Raw genomic sequence first — 24,391 nt, forward strand, 5'->3', positions numbered from 1 at the left:
AGTAATACAATATAAAAACAACACATCTGCAGCAACAATATTAAAACTGGGCAGGAGGCATTCAGTTATAACAATTAACCCTCCCCAGATACCCCGAAGGCCTGCTGAAAGAGCCAGGTCTTTAAGGCTTTCCGAAACACATTTAGAGAAGAGGCGTGCTGGAGATCTTGTGGGAGGGAGTTCCAAAGAGTGGGGGCCGCCACTGAGAATGCCCTCTCTCTTGTACCCGCCAATCTGGCTGTTTTTGTTGGCGGGATTGAGAGAAGGCCCTGTGTGGCCGATCTTGTCGGGCGGCATAATTGGTGGCGTTGAAGGCGCTCCGTGAGATAAACTGGGCCGGAACCGTGTAGGGATTTAAAGGTCAATACCAACACCTTGAATTGGGCTCGGAAAACAACTGGTAGCCAGTGTAGGTCGAACAACACTGGTGTGATGTGATCTCGGCGGCGACTATTCGTAAGTAGTCGAGCCGCCGCATTTTGTATCAGTTGTAATTTCCGGACAGTTTTCAAGGGTAACCCCACGTAGAGCGCATTACAGTAGTCCAAACGAGAGGTGACCAGGGCGTGTACCACTAGTGGGAGCTGGTGAACAGGAAGGTAGGGTTGCAGCCTTCGTATGAGGTGTAGTTGGTACCAGGCTGCCCGGCTCACTGCCGAAATCTGAGCCTCCATGGACAGCCTGGAATCAAGCACAACCCCAAGGCTGCGGACCTGGTCCTTTAGGGGTAGACTCACCCCATTGAACTTCAGGTCAATGTCGCCCAACCTTCTCTTGTCCCCCACAAGTAGTACCTCGGTCTTATCAGGGTTCAACCTCAGCTTGTTCCTTCCCATCCATCCACTCAGGGATTCCAGGCACTTGGACAAGGTCTCCACAGCCAACTCTGGTGAAGATTTAAACGAGAGATAGAGCTGAGTGTCATCCGCATATTGATGACACTGCAGCCCAAATCTCCTGATGATTGCCCCCAGCGGCTTCATATAGATGTTATGCTTTATGCTTCTTGATCTTGACCATTTTGGAGGTGGGGAGTGAGATCACTGCCCTCCCAAAACACCTGTCACATCTTCAAGACCACCAGACATCCTCATGCATAGGTAATGTTTGAAAAAGGTAATTTCTTGTAAAATAGAATGCACATAGACCTGCAGCACAATCACTATTCCATTTACAACTCAGGCATCAACTGCATAGTTAGATACATACACTGGATTTTATATATCTACATCTTAAATGTTTCACCCAAGCCTGGCTGTCCAGGGGTATTGGAAGCAGGACAGGTGCAACCCAAGAGCATGATCTCGCTTCCTTACCCCTGCATGTAGAGACCAGATTAGGAAACGTATTGTCCAATCCAGGCCTGCATCATCTTAGCTGTTATGCATCTGTATTTTGCTCTATAATGAATTAAGTTAAGAAATACTACAAACAAAAACCAGCATATTAATTTGGCTTTCTGATCAGTTCTATAGGCCACTAAATATTCGAATAGCCTTGGTTGGAGTGGAAGTCTGGAATGACATGGATAAGTGCACAATAACACAGGACCCCTTCACCAGTCTCCATGAGTTTCTGGACTGGCGAAAGTTGAAACTTCTACCTCGTAAACCCCATGACAACGCACAGCTATTGAGGTACTGCACACTGAGAATCTTACTCCAAGAAATATTATACAGAATTTTAGACTGCTCTTAAACTACAGATTGTTTCCCAAAACCCTTAACCATATTTTAGGGCCAGAGTTGCTCCTTGGTATTTGTTCCTGGAGAGGTGAGGATTATGAAATGATTGTGTTGTCAACTAGAGCACATTACAGAAGGTTCAGAACAAATGTGACCAAACACAGGAGAGAATCCATCTTCAGACTTTCTCTGTGGTAGTAATGGCAGCAAAGGATCTTACTTTCCTTTCACCATAGCACCATTCATTGGCGATCACTCATGGCCGAGTAAGATTGTCTTCCAAGATAAGGTCTTTAACAGTGGGTCCGTAAGTGATTGTGGAGGCCAATTCTGGATCCACACAGCCTCCCACAGTGAGAACGTAGGTTTCCAAATGGAAGATGGTTGCGATGATTTGCTTGATGTGCCTTCTGCTTATCTCGTTTGTCCCATTGGCCCTGTACTCGTGCTTCTTCAAAGTCCATAGCAACTTTGATAATGGCCGACCTCCAATTGGGACACTCATGGGCCAAAGCTTTCCGCTTCTCGATGCTCATGTTAAATTTTTTTAGATTTGCTTTAAGAACATCTTTAAACCTCTTTTGCTGTTCACCGATATTCCGTTTTCCATCCTTAAGTTGGGAGTAAAGTAGCTGCTTTGGAAGACGGTGATCAGGCATTCGAACAACATGTCTGGTCCAGCAAAGTTGATGTTGAAGGATCATTGTTTCAACACTGGTGGTCTTTGCTTCTTCCAATACGCTAACATTAGTCCGCCTATCTTCCCAAGTAATTTGCAGAATTTTCCGGAGGCAGCGTTGGTGGAATCTTTCAAGAAGTTGGGAGTGGCGTTTATAAATGGTCCATGTTTCACAGGGATACAGTAAGGTCAGTAGTACAATGGCTTTGTAAATAAGCATTTTGGTCTCCCTGCGAATATCCCAATCTTCGAACACTCTACGCTTCATTCAGGAGAAAGCAGCACTCGCAGAGCTCAGACGATGCTGAATTTCAGCATCAATGTCAGCTTTTACAGAGAGATGGCTGCCAAGATAAGAAAAGTGATTAACATTCTCCAGCATCACAACATTAAGCTGGATTGATAGTGCTACAGTGGGATTGGTTCGCACCTGCTGATGAAGCACTTTGGGTTTTTTGATGTTAAGCGAGAGGCCAAGCTTTTCATATGCTTCTGCAAAGACATTTAGGATAGTTTGAAGATCTTCCTCTGAATGTGCAGAGACTATATTATCATCGGCATATTGAAGTTCTACGACAGAGGTTGTAATTACCTTACTTTTTGCTTTTAGCATACTGAGATTAAAAAGCTTTCCATCTGTTCAATATGTGATTTCCACGCCAATGGGAAGTTTCCCCCCCACAAGGTGTAGAATCATGGCAGTGAAAATAGCAAACAAGGTCGGAGCAATGACACATCCCTGTTTGACGCCTGATCCCACTTTGAATGGATCACTTTGAGAGCCATTGTTATCCAAAATTGTTGGCGTCATGTTGACATGAAGGAGTCGCAAAACATTCACACATTTATCAGGGCATCCAATTTTCAGAAGGATGGTCCAGAGAGCAGTTCAATTTACAGTATCAAAAGCCTTAGTCAGATCAATAAACGTCATATACAGAGGTCGGTTTTGCTCCCTGCATTTTTCTTGAAGCTGTCGTGCAGTGAAGATCATGTCCACTGTCCCCCTGGAAGGGCGGAAACCATTTTGAGATTCAGGGAGGATGTCTTCTGAGATAAGTAGGAGGTGATTTGTGAAGATCCTTGCAAGGATTTCACCTGTGGTAGCTAGAAAAGAGATGCCTTGGTAGTTCCCACAATCTGTTCTATCACCCTTCTTGAAAAGAGTGATAATTATGGCATCCCTAAAGTCTTCCGGGATCTCCCTCATCCAGATTTTTTCAATGAAGTTATGAAGTTGTTGTGTAAATTCAGGCCCACCTTCTTTAAAGACTTCAGCAGGAATCCCGTCAGGTCCACTAATTTTGTTATTCTTCATTTGATTAATGGCTTTACTGACTTCATCCAAATTAGGGGATACTGCAAGCTCATCTCTAATTTGTTGTTGTGGGATTTGAGAGAAGACCTCATCAGCCACATAAGAGTTACGATTAAGGAGGTTGTGGTAATGCTCTTTCCAGCTCAGTGCAATAGACCTTTTATCCTTTAGAAGTATGGTACCATCTACTGAACGTAAGGGATTTGTACCATAATTTGTTGGTCCGTATATGGCCTTTGTGGCATTAAAAAAGCCCCGTGCATCATGAGCATCTACAAAATGCTGGATTTCTTGAGCTTTCTTTATCCACCAGGTGTTCTTAAGTTCTCTAGTTCTTCTTTGGACCTCAGCCTTTGCACTGGTATAGGTTTTTTTTCTTAGCAGCACAGTTGTCTTTTTTGCCATATCTGGAAGGCTTTCCTTTTCTTGTCAGTGATATGTCCAATCTCACTATCATTCTCATCAAACCAGTCCTGATGTTTCTTAGTTTGGTATCCAATAGTTTGTTCACATGCTGCAATAATGGAAGTCTTCCGTTTAATCCAGTGTTCCTCAATGTTTTCAGAGAGTTCCGTAGGTAGATGTTTCTTGAGAGTTGTTTGAAAGCAGGCTCACTTAATAGGATCTTGAAGGGCGTGGATGTTCATTTTACACCTTGGTTTTCTTCCTTGGAGCCTACGTTAAGGAACAATATTAATGGCCATAGTGGATCGAATTAATCGGTGATCTGTCCAGCAGTCATCGGCACTCGTCATGGCCCTAGTGAGGAGTACATCACAATGATCTCTGGCACGGACAATTACATAATCCAGGAGATGCCAGTGCTTCGACCAAGGGTGCTTCCATGATGTTTTAAATTTATCTTTCTGGTGAAAGAGTGTGTTTGTAACAACAAGATTATGCTTTGCACATTTAGTCAGAAGCAGAATTCCATTCAGGTTGCTATTGCCAACTCCTTCTTTCCCAATGGTTTCTGGCCATAAATCGAAATCATGCCCAACTCTTGCATTGAAATTGCCCAGGAGGATAATTTTATTCTCCTTAGATATCTCTGATAAGATGGTGTCCAGCTGGGTATAAAAATTTTCCTTGATGTCTTCATTAGCATTTAATGTTGGTGCATAAGCACTTAGAATAGTTGCCTGCTGGTTTTTGGCAAGTTTTAATCGGAGAGTTGAGAGTCGTTCATTAATGCCAGTAGGAGCTTCTGACAAGAGCTTCACAAGATCATTTTTAATAGCAAAGCCTACTCCATGTATTCGTCATTCTTGTTCAGGCAATCCTTTCCAGAAGAAGGTGTAACCTCCTTTTTCTTCCTTCAATTGTCCCTCTCCTGCTCTTCGAGTTTCTTGGAGTACTGCTATGTCAATATTAAAACGTCTCAACTCCCTTGCAATGATGGCAGTCCTGCGTTCAGGGTGTTCACTATCTGTATTGTCCAGCAATGTCCATATATTCCATGTTCCAAAATCATCTAGTCATGTCGCTATGGATACCTTTCAGCTTGTGCAACCTGATTGTGGACAAACTGCTTGGAAGACTGAGACCTTCCATTTGTTTCCTGGAACCTTTCCCTTCTTGGCTATTGAAATCAACCAGAAGTGGCAGGAGACATGCCTCTCAGAGATGGGTAATGCCCCTCTGAGAGAAGGCGGATCCCCACTGCAGTAAAAGAGGTAGTGGTGAGTCCCTTAATAAAGAAATCAAATTTGAACCCAACTATTGTCTGCTATTAAAACTTCAATTATTGTGCAAGATGTTGGAGTGTGTGATGGCTTTTCACTTCATGTGGTATTGGAGGATACTGTTTGGACCCATTGCAATCTGGCTTTAGGTCTTGGGTTGGACATGCTGGTAGATGACTTGTGACAGGGTATGGATTGGGGGAATGCATAGTATCCCTCTGGACTCCTTAGATTGCCTGGCCGAGTTGTATTTACAAAGCGTAGTGATAACAGTGGCTCCAGTCTTTCATGGAGGGCTCATTTCAGAAGATGGTGCCAGGGGGCTTCTGTTCCAGCCCATGCCCTTTAGCTTATGGGATCGTATGCCAACTGCAACCATATCTAAAGAAGGAACACCTAGTCTCAGTTACTCATGCACTATTGACATTCAGGCTAGTCTGGATGTAATGCATTCTGTGTGAAACTGTCTTTGAAGACGGGTTGGAAACTTCTGCTGGTGAAAAATGTAGCTGCCTGGATGTTGGTGGAAGCTAAGACAGCTGGAACATGTGACACAAATACAGTAGGGCCCTGCTTGTCGGCGGCCCGCTTTTTGGTGTTCCACTAATACGGCGGCTTTTAATTAGAGTAAGGCCCCACTCATACAGCTCTTGTTCCACTTTTATGGCATTTTTCTGGTGTTGGGTGCCATTTTATTGACAGAGCTCCACTTTTTGGTGGGTTTCACTTTTAGGTGGGGGTCTGGAACGTAACCTGCCATATGAGTGGAGCCCTACTGTATTGTACTTGTAGCACTGGTTGCTGCTGCATTTAAGGCATTCAGTGTACTGGTACTGATGATTAGAGCCCTAAATGATTTGGGATCAGATGCTTGGACTGCCTTCACCTGTGCCAACTTGTCCATGCTTTGAGATCAGTTTCTAAGGTCTACTTGTTTGCCCACCAGTGAGATTATTAGTTGGCAGGTACAAGATAAAGGATGTTCCCATGGTGGCTCCTACCCTGCAAAATTCCTTTCCAAAAGATATATGGCTGAATCTATCAGTTCAGTGTTTAACTGAAATGCTAATATGTATCTGTTTCCACTATTTATTGTATACATTTCTGCTGGAATTTTAATGACATTTTAAAAGATGCATATCGCTGTTTAATTTTATTTACTAATTATGATATTTGGCTTATTGTTTTGAATTATGTTTTTATGTGTTGTACATGATATCCTGATATCTTTTTGATCAAGAGTGGTATAAAGGTGGAACTTCCCGGAAGATTGCTCCGCCTGTGGCTGCCTCTGAGAGAGCTCTGTCTCAGAGGAAGCTTTTTTCAGTTTAAAATCAGTCAAAAGGGAACTTTGACTGGTGTAAATGTTCTCCCAGGCAAGGGTGAACCGAATAGATTATCCACAGAAACTTCGTTGGGCTGTCGGTGGCTGGAATTGATCAGGAATTCCCTGGGAAAGGAAGGCATACCTAGCAGCCGAGGACGGAGTTAGGACTTCCAGCAAGCTGGGCTGAAAAAAAGCGAGACGTTTTTTTCTTTTAAACGATCCACAACGGGCGAGTTTTCTTCTGTCTAATCTTATCATCTGGTTTAAATTACTACAGTAAAAGAGATTTGTTTTAGAATCAGCAATTAAGATACCTGGGTGAGTTACACTTCTCTCTTTTATACAAGGAATTAAGGAGGAGGAAAGAAAATTTAAAAAGCTTATCTTATTTTTTATGGCAAAAAGCAGGCCTGAATTTGGAAACTATAAAGATTAAAACGGATGAGGGGCAACTTATCCGAAGAGAAAATCTGATTTAGATGATTATTTGATTGATATATGTCTGGGACTACTTTTCCTTGGACTACTTTCTTTAGACGAATCTGCTGTTCGTGTATGTTACTAATTGTTCGGCGCTGTGAACCAAATTTGTTTTGCATTCTTGGACGTGCGGGAGATAAGAACTGTGCTGGCCAGATGTCAACAAGCCTGGAATATTAACTCCCTTATTGCTGGAAAAAGAAGCAAATTACTCTTTGCTTGGGAATTGTGGCTATATTGGAAATTTGAAGGGGTTTTTTTTCGGCTTTAAGAATGACAATCAAAGAAGTGGCAGAGACCCTGGATGTACCCCTGGAAGGGTTTTCCCCTCTGGATATGTTTCAGAAGATAATGGATGAGATTAAGATAACGAAACAAGAACTGGGACAGAGTAGACAAGAGATGGCAACTGAATTTGGTAAAGTGAAACAGGAGTTGAAAGAAATAAAGGATTATATGAGAAAAGAAGCAGATGGACAAGCAATAGAATATGAAAAAGAAATTAAAGGGAAGGAGCAAATTCTGGAGATTGGATCAGATATATCAAATGTGGAATTGGAAAAAGATTTGGACTTTATGGCAAAAATTGAAGGGAGGATGCAAGTCCTGGAGATTGGAACAGATTTATCAATTGTGGAACTGGAAAAATATTTGGAGTTTGTGGATCCTGGAGATAAAGATTACTGTTTGGAATTTGGCGTTGTCCCTGGAGAAATTGATGAAGATATCAGAGATAAAGCTATCAATGTTTCGATGGAATTTCTGGACTGGAATGATTTGATGGAACTTGAAATAGAGAAAATTTATAGAATTAATTCCAGATATGTGACAATGGAAAAACTCTCAAGAGATGTGCTAGTGCATTTCGTAAAAAAGAGGAACAGAGATATGACTTTACAACAATATTTCAGCAACACATTCAGAATTGATGGCAATGAAATATTTGTGATGAAGGAAATTCCCATTAGACTCTTACTATATGACTATGACAGCAAGATTATTATGGGTGCAAGGATGGAAGTTGGAAGATGGAATTAACACTGATAATGGAAAAATGGCTATTGAAATTATTGGTCCTAGTAGACTTGATGAGATGGATTAATTGACATGTTTATTTGAAGAAAAATCGAGGGATATATTTCTCAAGGAGTGGAAACCTCTCTTTGACTTTTTGCGGAAAGAATAAAGTGATGTTAATGAGATTTGATGATTAATTAAGATAACTACTGGAGGAAAGTGATTTTGTAATATATTAAGAGACAGGTTTGTTATATATCATAGACCTATAACTGATCTGCGACAAATCGGAAGTCAACGTTTTATTTTATTGTTTAATTTGTTTTTGGTTTTTTTTGTTTTGTTTTGTTGGAAAATTTGAATAAAATTAATGATAAAAAAAGAGTGGTATAAAGATTTTTTTAAAAAACTATGTATCATTACAGGCTTTTGAGAGGGCTTTAAAGACTCATTTGTTTAGAACTGCCTTTTCTTAAAAGGATAGCATCAGCTGGTGTTTGATTTGGTACTGAAATAATTTTTAACTGTTCTTATTTATTTTTATTGTTGTTCTGTTAGGCTGTGTGTTCTTATTGATACTTTTCTTTTTATTGGCATTTTATTGTTAATTATACCATGGTTTTGCAGTGATGGTTATATTTAAGTATTGGTTCTATTTTATATGTAGGAAGCTGCTTTATGAAGGCTGCCACCTAACCTTCACAAAGGCAGCCTAAAAATATCTTAAATAAATTAATAAGGAAATGCTCCTCATTATGATGGGCAGGATGTTAGTGGATAGATGGCTAGTATAATGCAGTTTAAGCACACAGAGAACATCCCAGCCATGTTCCTGTTGGTAGAATACAGGTTTTGGGGGGGGATTTTGTCCCCGCTATAACATTGTCCCGCTTTGTAGTGCTTTATTTTCCCCCCATTCAGCCATTCACTCATACTGACTAAATTAAAGAGGTGCACTCAAAGTTATCACTGGACTAAGACTGCCTTCAAAAGCTAACTATCTCTTTTAATTTACTTTTTTCTTCTTCCAACAGTGGAGTCTATTTCCAAGGTACTACCATTGGCATGGCACCTATAATGAGCATGTGTACTGCAGAGCAGTCTGGAGGTATCGTTATGGTATGTACTAGCACTACCAAGCCTGTTCCTATTATTGTTATTTATTAGTTGGATTTCTAGATCACTCATCCTCTCAGAGGAGCCTAGGGTATGTGCAATAAAATACATATAATAAATAAGACATAACAATAGCTAACATACTTTCAAATATCTATAACACACCAAAACCATCTGCAGCTGTTAAATATTACAACAACCTAACCTCAGTTTAGAAAAGCTTGAATAACCAAGAACATCTTCAGTTGACACCTAACACATAAAGCAAGGAAAACAAACATATGCCCAAAGGTAGGGCATTCAAGAGTTGGGATGCCACCATGGAGAAGGTCCTGGCACTGGACCCCATAATGTAGAGCTGCTGTTAAGGACAGAATTGGCAGGTTTTAGAGGAAGCACTTCTGTGGGTGTATGATCCTAAATGCGTCTGGAGGAAAACACTCTTGAATCTGTCATCAAATCTGCCCCCTCAGTTCCTGCACTTCAAAAGCTTTTCTTTGAAGAAATTATGAGAATTTATTAAGAAAAGCTACCGCTTGGCCTTAAAATGAAAGATAATATTTTTAACATTCTCTGTTTCTGTTTCCTATCAGAATACTGTACCAGAACCAAAGTAGCCTCACAGGATTAAAAAAAAATACTCATTTGCAATTTACCGTTCTGTTTCCATGCTTGGTACAAAAAAAATAATCCTAAAATTATTTATGAGGCATGCTGCATTTAGCTGCCTTGATACTTTTTGTTTTTCCTTTCCAACATAGAATTAATATATATAACACCATTTTAGCTTCTGTTAGAATGGTCACTTCTAATCAATAGAGTGTAATCATGCATTTCAAGTAGCCTAAAGATAAGAGCTAATCTTGATTAAGCATTCAGATTTAGAGTAAAATGTAACGGTGCTTCAAAAGTGGCCAAGGCTATTGGAGACTTATCTGAGCACTAGACACTTTATATTTAGCCAAGATCTTCAAATGTTACCTTCAGAGCCGTGCTCCAATTTATGATGATCTTTCATTTGGTGAAAGACCCTCTGTGGCGCAGATTGGTAAGTGGTGGTAATGCAGCCGAAGCTCTCCTCACGGCCGGAGTTCGATTCCAATGAAAGGAGGAAGTCGAATCTCCGGTAAAAGGGGCTGAGATCCACTCAGCCTTCCATCCATCTGTGGTCGGTAAAATGAGTACCCGGCATATGCTGGGGGGTAAAGAAAGGCCGGGGAAGGAACTGGCAATCCCACCCCATATATACGATCTGCCTAGTAAACGTCACCAGTCGTCACCCTAAGAGTCGGAAACGACTCGCACTACAAGTGTGGGGACACCTTTACCTTTTTTCATTTGGTGACAAATACAGTGGTGCAAATAGTGAGGTCTTATAACAAGACTGGTTTAGTATTCCCAGAGCTTGGAAGATTACTTTTAAAAAGTAATAAATTACAGTTACAGTTACATGGCCCAAAAAAGGAGTAATTACCGTTACAATTACAATTACAATTGCTCTGAAAATAACTGATTACTTTACTTTTCCTCCAAAGTAATCACTACAATTACATTTCAGTTACTTAAAAAAACACCTACAAGGTGCTGGCCCTGGCTTCTGCACATCTAAGTAGCCTAAAACAACATTAAAAAAAAAAAACACATACAGAGGTAGTAGAATAAATATTTTTATTCATAAGATAGCAATGGTGGTCTCTCCGCTGGTAAGGGTGGTGGGGAGGGGCTGAGGACACTACTCAGATCTTTGCATGTCAAACCAAGTGCAGCCCACTCAGCCAGCCAGCATAATGTCTCTCCCTTAACCACCTCCTGGACCCTGCCCTGCCACCAACTAAGGGACACTCACTCAAGCAAACAATTTCCCCTGAGATGCAAAAAAGTTAAAACACTGCAAATGCAGCACAGTAGCCAGAGAGGGTGGTGGAGGCCACTTTGTGTGCCAAGTGCAAACACAGTATTCTCTCTCTCTCTCTCTCTCTCTCTCTCTCTCACACACACACACACACACACACACACACACACACACACGCACACGTTGTTATCTTTCATCTCCACAGTTCTTTATCTCCATTCTGCTGCTGCATCCTTCTCCTCCTTTATCCATGTTCTTGACCTCCGGATCATTTTCCCCTCCCCTCCATTCTTCACCACCACTATCTGTTTTTTAAAATAATTGTTTTCTCCACTCCACCCGTCTCACTCTTCGCCTCCTCCCTCGTTGCCTCCTACCCATCCACAGAGCATGAGGAAAGAGCGACACTGCACAGAAACCCAGTTTGAGGCACATGATTTTCATCCACAAATCAGAGGAGCAGAAGACTTCCCCTGCTCCCCCCCCAAGTAATGCCCAAAAGTAATTCTGGAAACGTTACAATTACTCCACAAAAGTAGTAAAATTACTCCTAGTTCTATTACAATCAAAATGTAAAGAAATCACCCACTCGTTACTCAAAAAAGTAATGAATTACAAGTAATTCATTGAAAATACCCCCCATGCCATTCTGATGCTTCCCATAAGCTCATTTCAAAACAAAACCTTACAAAACTTATAGTCCTGAACTCAGAAACACTTGCTTAACAACCCTCTCAATTTTCATGGCAATACACAAAACAGTCAGAGAGGATTGAGAGTTCAAAGTGTAAAAAGTGAGGAAAAAATCCCACAGCTCTTTTGGACTTTTTCCCTCTGAGTTCCCATAATTTGTTGAAATTAATTAAAAATCAGCCATGTTCACAGAGTACCCATAATCCTATTACTGACCTTGCCTCATACTCTGACTTTCATCTTCTGCAGTTTAAAAGTTAAAAAAAATGTCTGGCTGATTTTTAATTAATTTAAGAAATTTAACATAAAACTCAATGATGAGCCCGAGCATGCTCACTAACAACCAACTGTCAGTGTTCTAAAAGCCAAACTGACAGCTCCTTGGCTTGCCTAATCAGGGGGCCACACCCACACCAGGCATTTATTTCACTTTAGACAGTCATGGCTTCCCCCAAAGAATCCTGGGAAGTGTAGTTTGTGAAGGGGGCTGGCAGTTGTTAGGAAACTCCTATTCCCCTGTCAGAGCTCCAGTGGCCAGACTGGTTTAACAGTCAGCCGCTCTGATTGAAGGTCTGTGAGGGGAACAGGGCGTCTCCTAGCAACTTTCAGCATCCTTCACTAACTACACTTCCCAGGATTCTTTGGGACCAGCCATGACTGTCTAAAGTGAAATGAAGGTCTGATGTGGATGTGGCCAGTGACAGCTTTGGTTTAAATTTGGGTGGGAGACTACATGTGCCTGCTGTAGAATAAAAAGGTAGGGGAAATGCTGAAAAACAACGATACTGTTCACAATGTTTTCTTTTTGCAAAGGAAAGGGGCTTCCCCTCTGCCCAGTGCTCACCCACCCAATCTCCTCCCCTCCCTCTCCTCCTCCTCTCCCATGGTCAGTTTTACATATGGTAAGCATGATTGCAGTAAATAAATCCCACTGAACTCAATAAACATGCAAATGACTAAACCTGCCCTCCCCTCTCCCTCCTGCCTTCTCCCCTCCCCCTCCTCCCCTATGCCCTTCCTCCTCTCCCTACTCCTCCCCTCCCCATTCCCTCTGGTCAGTTTCATCTATCCTAAGCATGATTGCAGGGGAGTAAATCCCACTGAACTGAAGTATATAAATGATCAGTCCATACTCAGCAAACTTGCACAGGATCCCATCTCTTACCTCCCAGATTAAAAAGCAGAGAAATTCACTAATAGGCAAAAAACCTTGTGGTTTAAGAACGTACCTATAGCCAACAAATATTTCTATCAAACTTTAAAAAGCAGGGAAATTGGGCAGCTATAGGCACATGTTACCAAATTCTTCCAAGCTACACAGGAAGCGGATTGGACTGTGAAAGACCAACCCAAATGGTGTTTGCATTTTGACAAATTTGTAGGGCAGTCCAATGTCTCAGAGAGGAGGTCAGGTCTCCTGCTCCCCTGGTGCATTCACTAGAGCTGCCCAATCTCCCTGCTTTTTAAAGTTTGATAGAAATATCTGTTGGCTGTAGGTACTTTCTTAAACCGCAATGTTTTTTGCCTATTAGTGAATAATAATACAGGTATGGGGGATTTTAAGTGAAACGTTATTTGTTCAATCACCCTTATTTCTTCGACATATTGGGTAGTTCTATGTAATTTTCAGATGTTGTGTTAGACTGTGGATATTAATAAAGTTAGGAAGGAAGAATGATGGAAAATTTTGGCTGCAATTCACAGCTAATTAAATCAGAGTACTTTGATTCAGACAAGTTTAGTTATGTAGATTTGTGTGAGATGAACAGTCCAGTTGTAATACATGCTAGAGGCAGTAGTATTTAGAAGAAACCATGCTGGCTCTACAGTGTTACAAAATATGGTGGCATTTCAATATTGTCACAATGGTGTACTAATAATGCAGGCACATATAATGATTTTGCAACAAGAATGCTATTGTATGGTACAAATACAAATACATTACTTTTTCTCTAGTCTTTTTTTAAATAATAGCCCAATATGTTTTTTCAGTTTGCACTAATGTCTGAAAGATGTTTCTCTAATTGTCCATAAAAGTTGGAAGCAAAGTCCATAAAGACTGGACTTTGAGGTTTGGAGTTGCAATGTGCCAAGGAGGAGAGAGACAGGTCTGAGTTTTGAAGCTGGCTGGAAGAAGGACCTTGTGGCACGTCATGCCACAGAGGCTAGTTGGCCATCCAACACTAAGACCAGATCTAAAAATATTTTCATTCTGTGAACTTGATCCTTCAAGGAAGTGCAGATCCTTCCAAAATAAGTTGAACACTTCCTATCAACAATGCCTCTATTTTGTCTGGATTGCACTTTTGTTCACTGGCCTCTGTCACTCTTATACACTTATACAGCTCATTCACAACTTCACCTATTTGGAGACATAGAACTGGGTGTTATCAGAATGCTGATTATGTCTCAGTTCTAATGCCCACATGACCTCACTCATAGGTTTCATGTAGATTGTTGCATGGGAGACAAAAGAGAGCCCTACAGATCCCTACATGAATAGAAAAGCCTCCCCTCTGCAGTGATTATCCCTTCAGCTCCTGGAGGATGATGGGGAAACATGCGAGCATGGTTGCCCTTACTCCCCCCCCCACCAAGTATTGATTAATCACAAAATTAGAAGGGCTAATGCTTCATAGAAACTTTTTAAATGTTTTGCTAAATAGCAAACTCTAATGTTTGGAGTTGTGGATAATTTCCTGTTTGGTGATTGTGAAACATCTTGTTAAAACATTTGACTACTGGAAAGAGTTTGAAAATTGAAGGAAGAATAAATTAAAAATTCAGAAATCAGAGGATTTTTGTTCTGTTTCCCTTTCTCTTTCAGACATTTCTCACCATTACTAATATCCAATCATAGACAGTGTTTTGTAGAAATTTATAGTTAAAGCTTTTAATTTTTAATCTCTAATTTTTAGGATTTTGATTATGTCTATATGGAATGTACTTGTGTTTGGTTGTAAGTCGCCCAGAGTGGCAGATTAACCTCTGCCAGATGGGCGTCTAACAAATCTCATAAATAAATAAATAAATAAATAAGTATCACATAGTTTTCTAATCCTCAATGTGAAAATTGTCATTTGTTTACAGTGTCTTCAAGCAATCTCTTTTGCTGTGACATTGCATTTCCTGTCTTGAACTTTTTTCTAGATAACTAACAAAACTATTCAAAATGAAGCAAATGGTTCTAACTCTTCACATGATAATGATGCTGACTTGTTGAAGTCAAATAATTGGTTGCCCTAGACCACCAGTGGGAGTCTCCTTGCTTTTTTTTTTAATGACTATTGAATTAAAATCATTTTTACAATAAAGAAAAAGGGGTTCTCAAAGCATGAAACATAGTTTGGAGCTCAGTTTGCCCTTTAGAAGTAAAGAAAGCTTAATATTTCCTTACATATCAATTTCAAATCACACACACACATACATACCTCACTTCCAAAGATTGATGTACATTATAACATTGTTTTCTCATTCCACTTTAGACATCTGTAGAGTCAGGATTAATGATATCTATACATATTTATTAAATATATTGGTAATTCAGAGGTCGTAACAACAGGGATGAATCACTCTAGACATTAAAATACCATTATTTGCAAGGCAGTACTATATAGGAGTACTTTAAAATGTTTAGCTTTCAGTTTACAGTTTCTCTTTGTGCTGCAGTTGTTCTGAAGACACTGCTGTTCAACTTTTTTGAACATTGGGATTTTTTAGAAGAACCAGACAAATATACAATCTTGGCAATGCAGATTTTATATTTAGTATTGAAAATTCCATAAAATCCAGCCAGACACAGGTTTTCAGTTTATTTAGAAGATAGGGCTGAGCTGAAATTAGATTTTTTATGGGGAGGGGGTGTCATTCAACTTTTCTCTTTCTGCAAAAAGAGAGTTCTGTTTTGATAAATTGGGTTGGCACAGATAGCGGTCCATTCTGTGAGGTTGGGGGAAGGAAGTGGAGTCCCATATTGTCAAGGCTGCACTCAATAGCAGTTGGCAGGGTATGGTGGTGCAGGCAGGGCAGCATTACTCACCTGGCTTCCCAACACCAAGCATTGCTTCTGGTTACTGAGAGGGAGGCACAAAGGGTGGGGAACTCATTGTGTTGTCAGTGCAATGGCAGAGCCAATCCAATGCTCCCACTGCCATGCCAAAACCACACTGAGCTCCTCACTGCCTCGCCACCTCCCATCTTCTTCTCAGTAACTAGCAGCGAAACTTGGCATTGGGAAACCTGATGAGCAGAGTCACCCTGCTGACTGCCACTGGCTGCACTGCAAGATGCAATGAAATCATCTTCACACTGCAACTTAGGGATACAAGAAGCATCAGCCAGTTGCCTCAACAAAACAGTAGGTAATGGCACTTCATTTGATCTCAGTGATGATGCTACAATAGCTAAATCTGATTGGCTGAATACTGTTATGACACATCTTACACATTACATGGTCCATGATTGACTGGAATCATTCAATAGCGGGGAAAATGGTACCAAGGAGGCAACAAAGAAGGGAACAAAGTGAACAACATTTTTAAAAAGCTACATTTGTGTTTTTTCCAAGTAATACTTAGCTTCTCTCTAAAAAACTTCAGGTGAAAATTTGGCATAATCAATAGCCTGATTACTAGAGAATTATGCCTTTCATGAATTGATTGGATTTTCCTTTTCATTTGTCTTTCACTAGACAGTTTAATTATTCATAATTAATAGATAATTTCATGGGTGGAAGGGTTTGGGTGTATTTGGTGCTAAAGAGCAAAGGGAAGTGTTCAGTAGCTTCCTGCTCTTTGGCTATGAGTGATGGGGAGTGCCTCTTCCAGATGGAATTATTGGAAGCTCTAAGGGAGTGGGGTGACAGTTCTCCTTGGGTATGTGCATGGATGGGGTGCATGACTGTGTACAACTATTTTCCTGTCTTCTTTCTTTTTCTTTGCACAGTCACACATTTTGTCAGCAATTCCTTTCACCAAAAAAGAGGGGTGAATGGCAGTGGGAGGGGAAGGGAGGTAAAAAGGTGCAGGCTTGAGTCTTGAGTAGAAAAATCCTTTCACACCAGTGTGGTGGAAGGAAAGGGTTAAGGAGTATCTTGACAAGAGACCACATGGGTGTTCCTTTAACAGGGAAGGGAGTAGTAAACCAGAAATATGGTTGTTGGCTTCAGTGATGTCATTGATAATTTTATATATTGTGGAATGCTGTCCCCAGAAAAACATGTCTGACACTATCACCATTGTCAGTTTTTTGGCACCAGGCTAAGACATTTCTATTTACCCAGGCTTTTGGTAGTTAAAGCCAACCTCTACAATGGTGCTCATCTTTTAGTGGTGGGGGTAGGACTTATCCTTCTTATTGTGTTGTTAGATGGCATTTTAGGAATTTTGTATTGTATGCTGTTTTTTAATTTTTTTTACAGTGGTATCAATTTAATTACTCTTGACATGTGCCAAATCCATAACAAACGAATGAGTTTGAGAATGTATCACTGTTAGACTATATTTGATTGACATTTTTTCATTATTTATTTAAACTTTATAAAGTTTTAGATATAATTACAACAAAAGGAACCACCAACCAAGTACAGAAACACTTTAGTCTGATAAACACAATACCACAAAACCCAATTCTATGGTAAAATTCCATTCACAGTAAGGTAAGACAATACCTGGAGGAGGAGTGACACAAATATATTTCATTGATTCTTCCAAATAAAACCGTATTTTATTGGGAGGTAATGAGAGATCATATGACTATCCATATAGGATATGAAGGGCTACCAAACTGCAGCAAAATCCTCAGGTACTACTTCCCCCCAATTAATTTCAGTTCATGAGTTAACTTTTCCATTGTAAGAATATGTAGAGCCTTTTTATGCCACACATCCATTGTGTAATATGAAGCATCCTTCCATCCCTCAACTATTGTTAACTGGGCTGCTACCAGTAAAAAAATCTAATGTTTTGAATGTAAGATCAGCATTTTCATCACAAAACATAGAAAATAAACATAATATTGGCTCTCAAACCAATCTTCTTCCAATAATAGAGCTAATTTCCCCAGCACTGTGTCACAAAATACTGATACAGTGATATCAATTTAATTACTCTTTCCATGTGCCAAATCCATAATAATTAATCTCTAATGGCTTTTGGCATTTATCACTATGTTAGATTATATTTGTTTCTTATTTTTAACAATAAGCTTTATTCTCTCTATAACCTTGTGTGTGTATGTTTTAAGGATCATTCTGACAGCCCTTTGGGAGCAGCAGTAACGCTGGCACATGAGTTGGGCCATAATTTTGGGATGAACCATGATACACTGGAAAGGGGTTGCAACTGCAAAGTATCTGCTGACAAAGGAGGTTGCATCATGAACCCTTCAACGGGGTAAGTACAAGTACTGAGTAAGTTTTGTTTGAAAAAAATAATTTTCTGTAGCTGGAACTTTTGGACAATGGAACTTTCCCTCCCTCTCTTCTCCATGCACACGCACCCCAAAATCTGTTCAGGAGGGTTGGGATAACCTCCAGAACATTTTTAGGGGGCATGCAATGAGAAAAGAGGAAGAGGAAGTTCCTTTGTGCAGCCAAAAATGCTTGAACCAGTGGAGCTGTTTAGCTGGATACCACCCTTTGTTTTTACTGCAGGAAGCATTTAAGCAGAGGGTTACATCCTGTTTATGCCAGTTAGACTTTATTGCAGACACTTCTCCATGATCTGTGACAAATTATGTTGTTGGTTGAAAAAAAGTATTTATTTATTTATTGTTTGATTTATATCCCGCCCTTCCTCCCAGCACTTTAATCCCTTAAGGATAGCTGTGAACCTCCTTGTTACTAAAAGAAAATATGCAAACTGGTTAAGTTGTATTATTGTTTTTGCATCCTGGTAGTGTGGAAAGAAAAATAAGATGATAAGAAATAAACCATAGCAAGTAAGGGAGAGGGTTGTGTGTTTGTTTTTCTGTGTTTCCTGTTGCAGGGCTGCACTGTAGTGTGAGCTTCCAGTATAAGTTGGAGACAATCTTTGTTGCTGGGATGTCTTTCATCTCAGTTGGCTGGGATCTCACTAAAGCTGTTTCAGCCCAATATTGCAATTGCTACCCTGTGCATACTTCATTCCCGGACATCTTTCACAGTTGATAAGAGTTATGACAAATAAGATAAATTTAGTATGTGATTTGCTAGGTGGAGGTGCACTAAATCTCAGAACTAAACATTATAAAGAGTTGCTGAAGCATGTTAGTAATAAAAGGAAGGTTTTCTCATTTTTGTTTAACTTCCAGCTTTTAAAGTGTGAAGAAGCCTTTCTTCATGCTCTCTGTTCACAAGAAAAGTTTTTAGTGATGTGACTAAGCTGTCAGAGACACATTATTTATTTATTTATTTATTTATTTGATTTGATTTGATTTATATACCGCCCACAGCCCGAAGGCTCTCAGGGCGGTGAGCAATATAGGATAAAATACAGTAAAATCACAAAACAGTAGAGCGTAAATACCAAACCATAAACAACCTAATATACGTTAAAAGCTTAAAAATAGATTAAAATGCCTGGGAGAATAAAAAGGTTTTCACCTGGCGCCGAAAAGATAAAAGTGTAGGCGCCAGGCGAACCTCATCGGGGAGACTGTTCCATAATTCAGGGGCAGCCACTGAAAAGGCCCTAGATCTTGTTACAACCCTTCGAGCTTCTCTGTGAGTCGGAGCTGTGAGTTTGTAGGAGCTGCAATTTCATAGGAACACATCATGACTACCAAACTATTCCCCATTCTTCATTTTGTTGAGCACTCATAAGGAATAAAAAATGGGAAAGGCATCACTTTATTAATGTTATGCTGTTAAAGATAAAAGATCTGAACAGTTTAATGGCCTCTCTCTGAACTCACATGCTTCCCCCCCTCTTCCCTCCTCTGGTGCAGCCACTGAGGAATTCAAAAGCTTTTACTTCCATTTTCAATTAAGCACAGTTTAATGTTTTGTCTGAACTCTAAAACTATGATTTGTTGAAACAAGCCAGATTAATATCCCATGGTCTGACATGTTTCTAGCAAACCACCGTTTATCAGCTTTAGATGACATAGTGATCAGTGAGTAATCAAAAATGGAAGCAAAAGATTCCAAATTCCTCCCTATGATCACATCAGAGGATGATAGGGGAGGGGGAGTGCATGTTCCTGGAAGGACACTAAGTTCATTAGTGTGATGAGAAACTATGGTTGTTCATGATGTTGAAATGCAGTCACTAGCTTAAGCCTTTGCTTAAAATGGGTTGTTGGACTGGCCTGGAGCACTATAATTGACCTGTTAACTATCACTGAGCTGACAGCCAGTATTTATTTGAAGCCCAGAGATGTACCTTCAGTTTTGCAAGGCATTTCTGCGTAAGCAAGTTGTGCCAATTATCATTTGCTTGCTGGGAATCTGTAGGCTACATATATGTCTACAAGTTTGGATTCTCTTTATGTGGTGATAATTATTCCACTTCACATGTAATTCATTTATTAGTTTATGCTGAGTCAGAAATATTTGATTCATGATTCTTGAATTTTACTTGTCATTATTGTACTGCTTTCATATTTTTCTTGTTCTAGTTTTTATAGTAGATTAGATGTTTAACATTTACCTGTTAAATATACATGCTAAGCATGAGTTGTATCTTGCCAAGGTGTTAAAAGTTGGTTGTTATAGTTTTTGGAGTAGATGTTAAATATACATGTTAAACATGAGCTGTACCTTACCAGCATGTTAGAAGTTGGTGAGGGTGCCTTGTCGTCATCCCCCATCAGCATTTTAACTCCTGAGGGCATAGGTTGGAGTACTACAACCACAAGTGCTTCATAGCATGGTTCTGCTAACAGTGGTGGACACCAATGGCTATTTCATGGATGTTTACACCAGTGTTTCTAGATGCACCCCAATATCTGAGCAGTGCAAGACTTTCAGGGGTTCCTGTGCTTAGCCAGGGTTTGGTTTCCTTGGAATGAAGGTCAGAGGAAACTAGGATATATGGTTTATTTACACATATATAAGCATAAGATAGAGGGTTCACAACATTAATACTGCAAAAGATCTTAGTTCCCCTTAAGGTTTCTAGGGGAGTTCTCCAAGCCAGAGTAGGGGAAGCCTCTTTGTGTCCTTCCAGCTTTAACTTAGACTAACTCAAAATCTATCTCCTGCTCCAGCCAGGGGAGGGACACCCTTGTTCCTATGCCAACACATTGCTCTCCTGACACAGTTCCTATAACATCCTTCAGCATGAAGATCAGCAAGTCAACAACCCCATTAACCCACAGACTGACTTGCCCAGAACTACTTATAAAAGGATCTTGTTAGACCAGTAGAGCAACTTTCTCTGCTGCAACTCCACCTGTACAGGATCCAAATCAGAGGCTGGAAGGGGACCCAAATACATCATCCTTTCCAAGCCCCCAATCCTATAACAATATTATCAATCACATGAGTTGCTGCTTGCTTTCACCTGCTATTCTTCTAAATTTGTACATTTGAGAATTAATCAAAATGTTTGCCTTCATTGGCTGAACGAGCACAGTATAGGCAGGAAGATGTGGAGTAGTTTAGATATATGGTTCTGTTCCTTAGTGATTATTGATGGCACAATTTATGTGCAGGTGGTGCTGATTACTAGGTAATTTCATGGGTGGAAGGGTTTGGGTGTATTTGGTGCTAAAGAGCAAAGGGAAGTGTTCAGTAGCAGGTATGGGGGATTTTACAGGTATGGGGGATTTTAAGTGAAACGTTATTTGTTCAATCACCCTTATTTCTTCGACATATTGGGTAGTTCTATGTAATTTTCAGATGTTGTGTTAGACTGTGGATATTAATAAAGTTAGGAAGGAAGAATGATGGAAAATTTTGGCTGCAATTCACAGCTAATTAAATCAGAGTACTTTGATTCAGACAAGTTTAGTTATGTAGATTTGTGTGAGATGAACAGTCCAGTTGTAATACATGCTAGAGGCAGTAGTATTTAGAAGAAACCATGCTGGCTCTACAGTGTTACAAAATATGGTGGCATTTCAATATTGTCACAGTGGTGTACTAATAATGCAGGCACATATAATGATTTTGCAACAAGAATGCTATTGTATGGTACAAATACAAATACATTACTTTTTCTCTAGTCTTTTTTTAAATAATAGCCCAATATGTTTTTTCAGTTTGCACTAATGTCTGAAAGATGTTTCTCTAATTGTCCATAAAAGTTGGAAGCAAAGTCCATAAAGATTGGACTTTGAGGTTTGGAGTTGCAATGTGCCAAGGAGGAGAGAGACAGGTCTGAGTTTTGAAGCTGGCTGGAAGAAGGACCTTGTGGCACGTCATGCCACAGAGGCTAGTTGGCCATCCAACACTAAGACCAGATCTAAAAATATTTTCATTCTGTGAACTTGATCCTTCAAGGAAGTGCAGATCCTTCCAAAATAAGTTGAACACTTCCTATCAACAATGCCTCTATTTTGTCTGGATTGCACTTTTGTTCACTGGCCTCTGTCACTCTTATACACTTATACAGCTCATTCACAACTTCACCTATTTGGAGACATAGAACTGGGTGTTATCAGAATGCTGATTATGTCTCAGTTCTAATGCCCACATGACCTCACTCATAGGTTTCATGTAGATTGTTGCATGGGAGACAAAAGAGAGCCCTACAGATCCCTACATGAATAGAAAAGCCTCCCCTCTGCAGTGATTATCCCTTCAGCTCCTGGAGGATGATGGGGAAACATGCGAGCATGGTTGCCCTTACTCCCCCCCCCACCAAGTATTGATTAATCACAAAATTAGAAGGGCTAATGCTTCATAGAAACTTTTTAAATGTTTTGCTAAATAGCAAACTCTAATGTTTGGAGTTGTGGATAATTTCCTGTTTGGTGATTGTGAAACATCTTGTTAAAACATTTGACTACTGGAAAGAGTTTGAAAATTGAAGGAAGAATAAATTAAAAATTCAGAAATCAGAGGATTTTTGTTCTGTTTCCCTTTCTCTTTCAGACATTTCTCACCATTACTAATATCCAATCATAGACAGTGTTTTGTAGAAATTTATAGTTAAAGCTTTTAATTTTTAATCTCTAATTTTTAGGATTTTGATTATGTCTATATGGAATGTACTTGTGTTTGGTTGTAAGTCGCCCAGAGTGGCAGATTAACCTCTGCCAGATGGGCGTCTAACAAATCTCATAAATAAATAAATAAGTATCACATAGTTTTCTAATCCTCAATGTGAAAATTGTCATTTGTTTACAGTGTCTTCAAGCAATCTCTTTTGCTGTGACATTGCATTTCCTGTCTTGAACTTTTTTCTAGATAACTAACAAAACTATTCAAAATGAAGCAAATGGTTCTAACTCTTCACATGATAATGATGCTGACTTGTTGAAGTCAAATAATTGGTTGCCCTAGACCACCAGTGGGAGTCTCCTTGCTTTTTTTTTAATGACTATTGAATTAAAATCATTTTTACAATAAAGAAAAAGGGGTTCTCAAAGCATGAAACATAGTTTGGAGCTCAGTTTGCCCTTTAGAAGTAAAGAAAGCTTAATATTTCCTTACATATCAATTTCAAATCACACACACACATACATACCTCACTTCCAAAGATTGATGTACATTATAACATTGTTTTCTCATTCCACTTTAGACATCTGTAGAGTCAGGATTAATGATATCTATACATATTTATTAAATATATTGGTAATTCAGAGGTCGTAACAACAGGGATGAATCACTCTAGACATTAAAATACCATTATTTGCAAGGCAGTACTATATAGGAGTACTTTAAAATGTTTAGCTTTCAGTTTACAGTTTCTCTTTGTGCTGCAGTTGTTCTGAAGACACTGCTGTTCAACTTTTTTGAACATTGGGATTTTTTAGAAGAACCAGACAAATATACAATCTTGGCAATGCAGATTTTATATTTAGTATTGAAAATTCCATAAAATCCAGCCAGACACAGGTTTTCAGTTTATTTAGAAGATAGGGCTGAGCTGAAATTAGATTTTTTATGGGGAGGGGGTGTCATTCAACTTTTCTCTTTCTGCAAAAAGAGAGTTCTGTTTTGATAAATTGGGTTGGCACAGATAGCGGTCCATTCTGTGAGGTTGGGGGAAGGAAGTGGAGTCCCATATTGTCAAGGCTGCACTCAATAGCAGTTGGCAGGGTATGGTGGTGCAGGCAGGGCAGCATTACTCACCTGGCTTCCCAACACCAAGCATTGCTTCTGGTTACTGAGAGGGAGGCACAAAGGGTGGGGAACTCATTGTGTTGTCAGTGCAATGGCAGAGCCAATCCAATGCTCCCACTGCCATGCCAAAACCACACTGAGCTCCTCACTGCCTCGCCACCTCCCATCTTCTTCTCAGTAACTAGCAGCGAAACTTGGCATTGGGAAACCTGATGAGCAGAGTCACCCTGCTGACTGCCACTGGCTGCACTGCAAGATGCAATGAAATCATCTTCACACTGCAACTTAGGGATACAAGAAGCATCAGCCAGTTGCCTCAACAAAA

At 39.9% G+C, this 24,391-nt stretch overlaps 1 protein-coding gene across 6 annotated transcripts in view; it reads left to right on the forward strand.

The window, feature by feature from the left end:
- Nucleotides 1-24,391, forward strand: part of ADAM12 (ADAM metallopeptidase domain 12) — a 396,536-nt gene that overhangs the window by 260,405 nt on the left and 111,740 nt on the right. For all 6 annotated transcript variants that reach the window (XM_061635685.1, XM_061635687.1, XM_061635688.1 and 3 more), the window contains 3 exons: nt 1,468-1,637; nt 9,226-9,310; nt 18,096-18,244. In XM_061635685.1, coding sequence (XP_061491669.1) covers nt 1,468-1,637; nt 9,226-9,310; nt 18,096-18,244 — 404 coding nt within the window. The remainder of the gene's footprint in view (nt 1-1,467; nt 1,638-9,225; nt 9,311-18,095; nt 18,245-24,391) is intronic.

This window comes from Rhineura floridana, chromosome 7 (genome assembly GCF_030035675.1).
Source record: "Rhineura floridana isolate rRhiFlo1 chromosome 7, rRhiFlo1.hap2, whole genome shotgun sequence".
Lineage (NCBI taxonomy): Eukaryota > Metazoa > Chordata > Lepidosauria > Squamata > Rhineuridae > Rhineura > Rhineura floridana.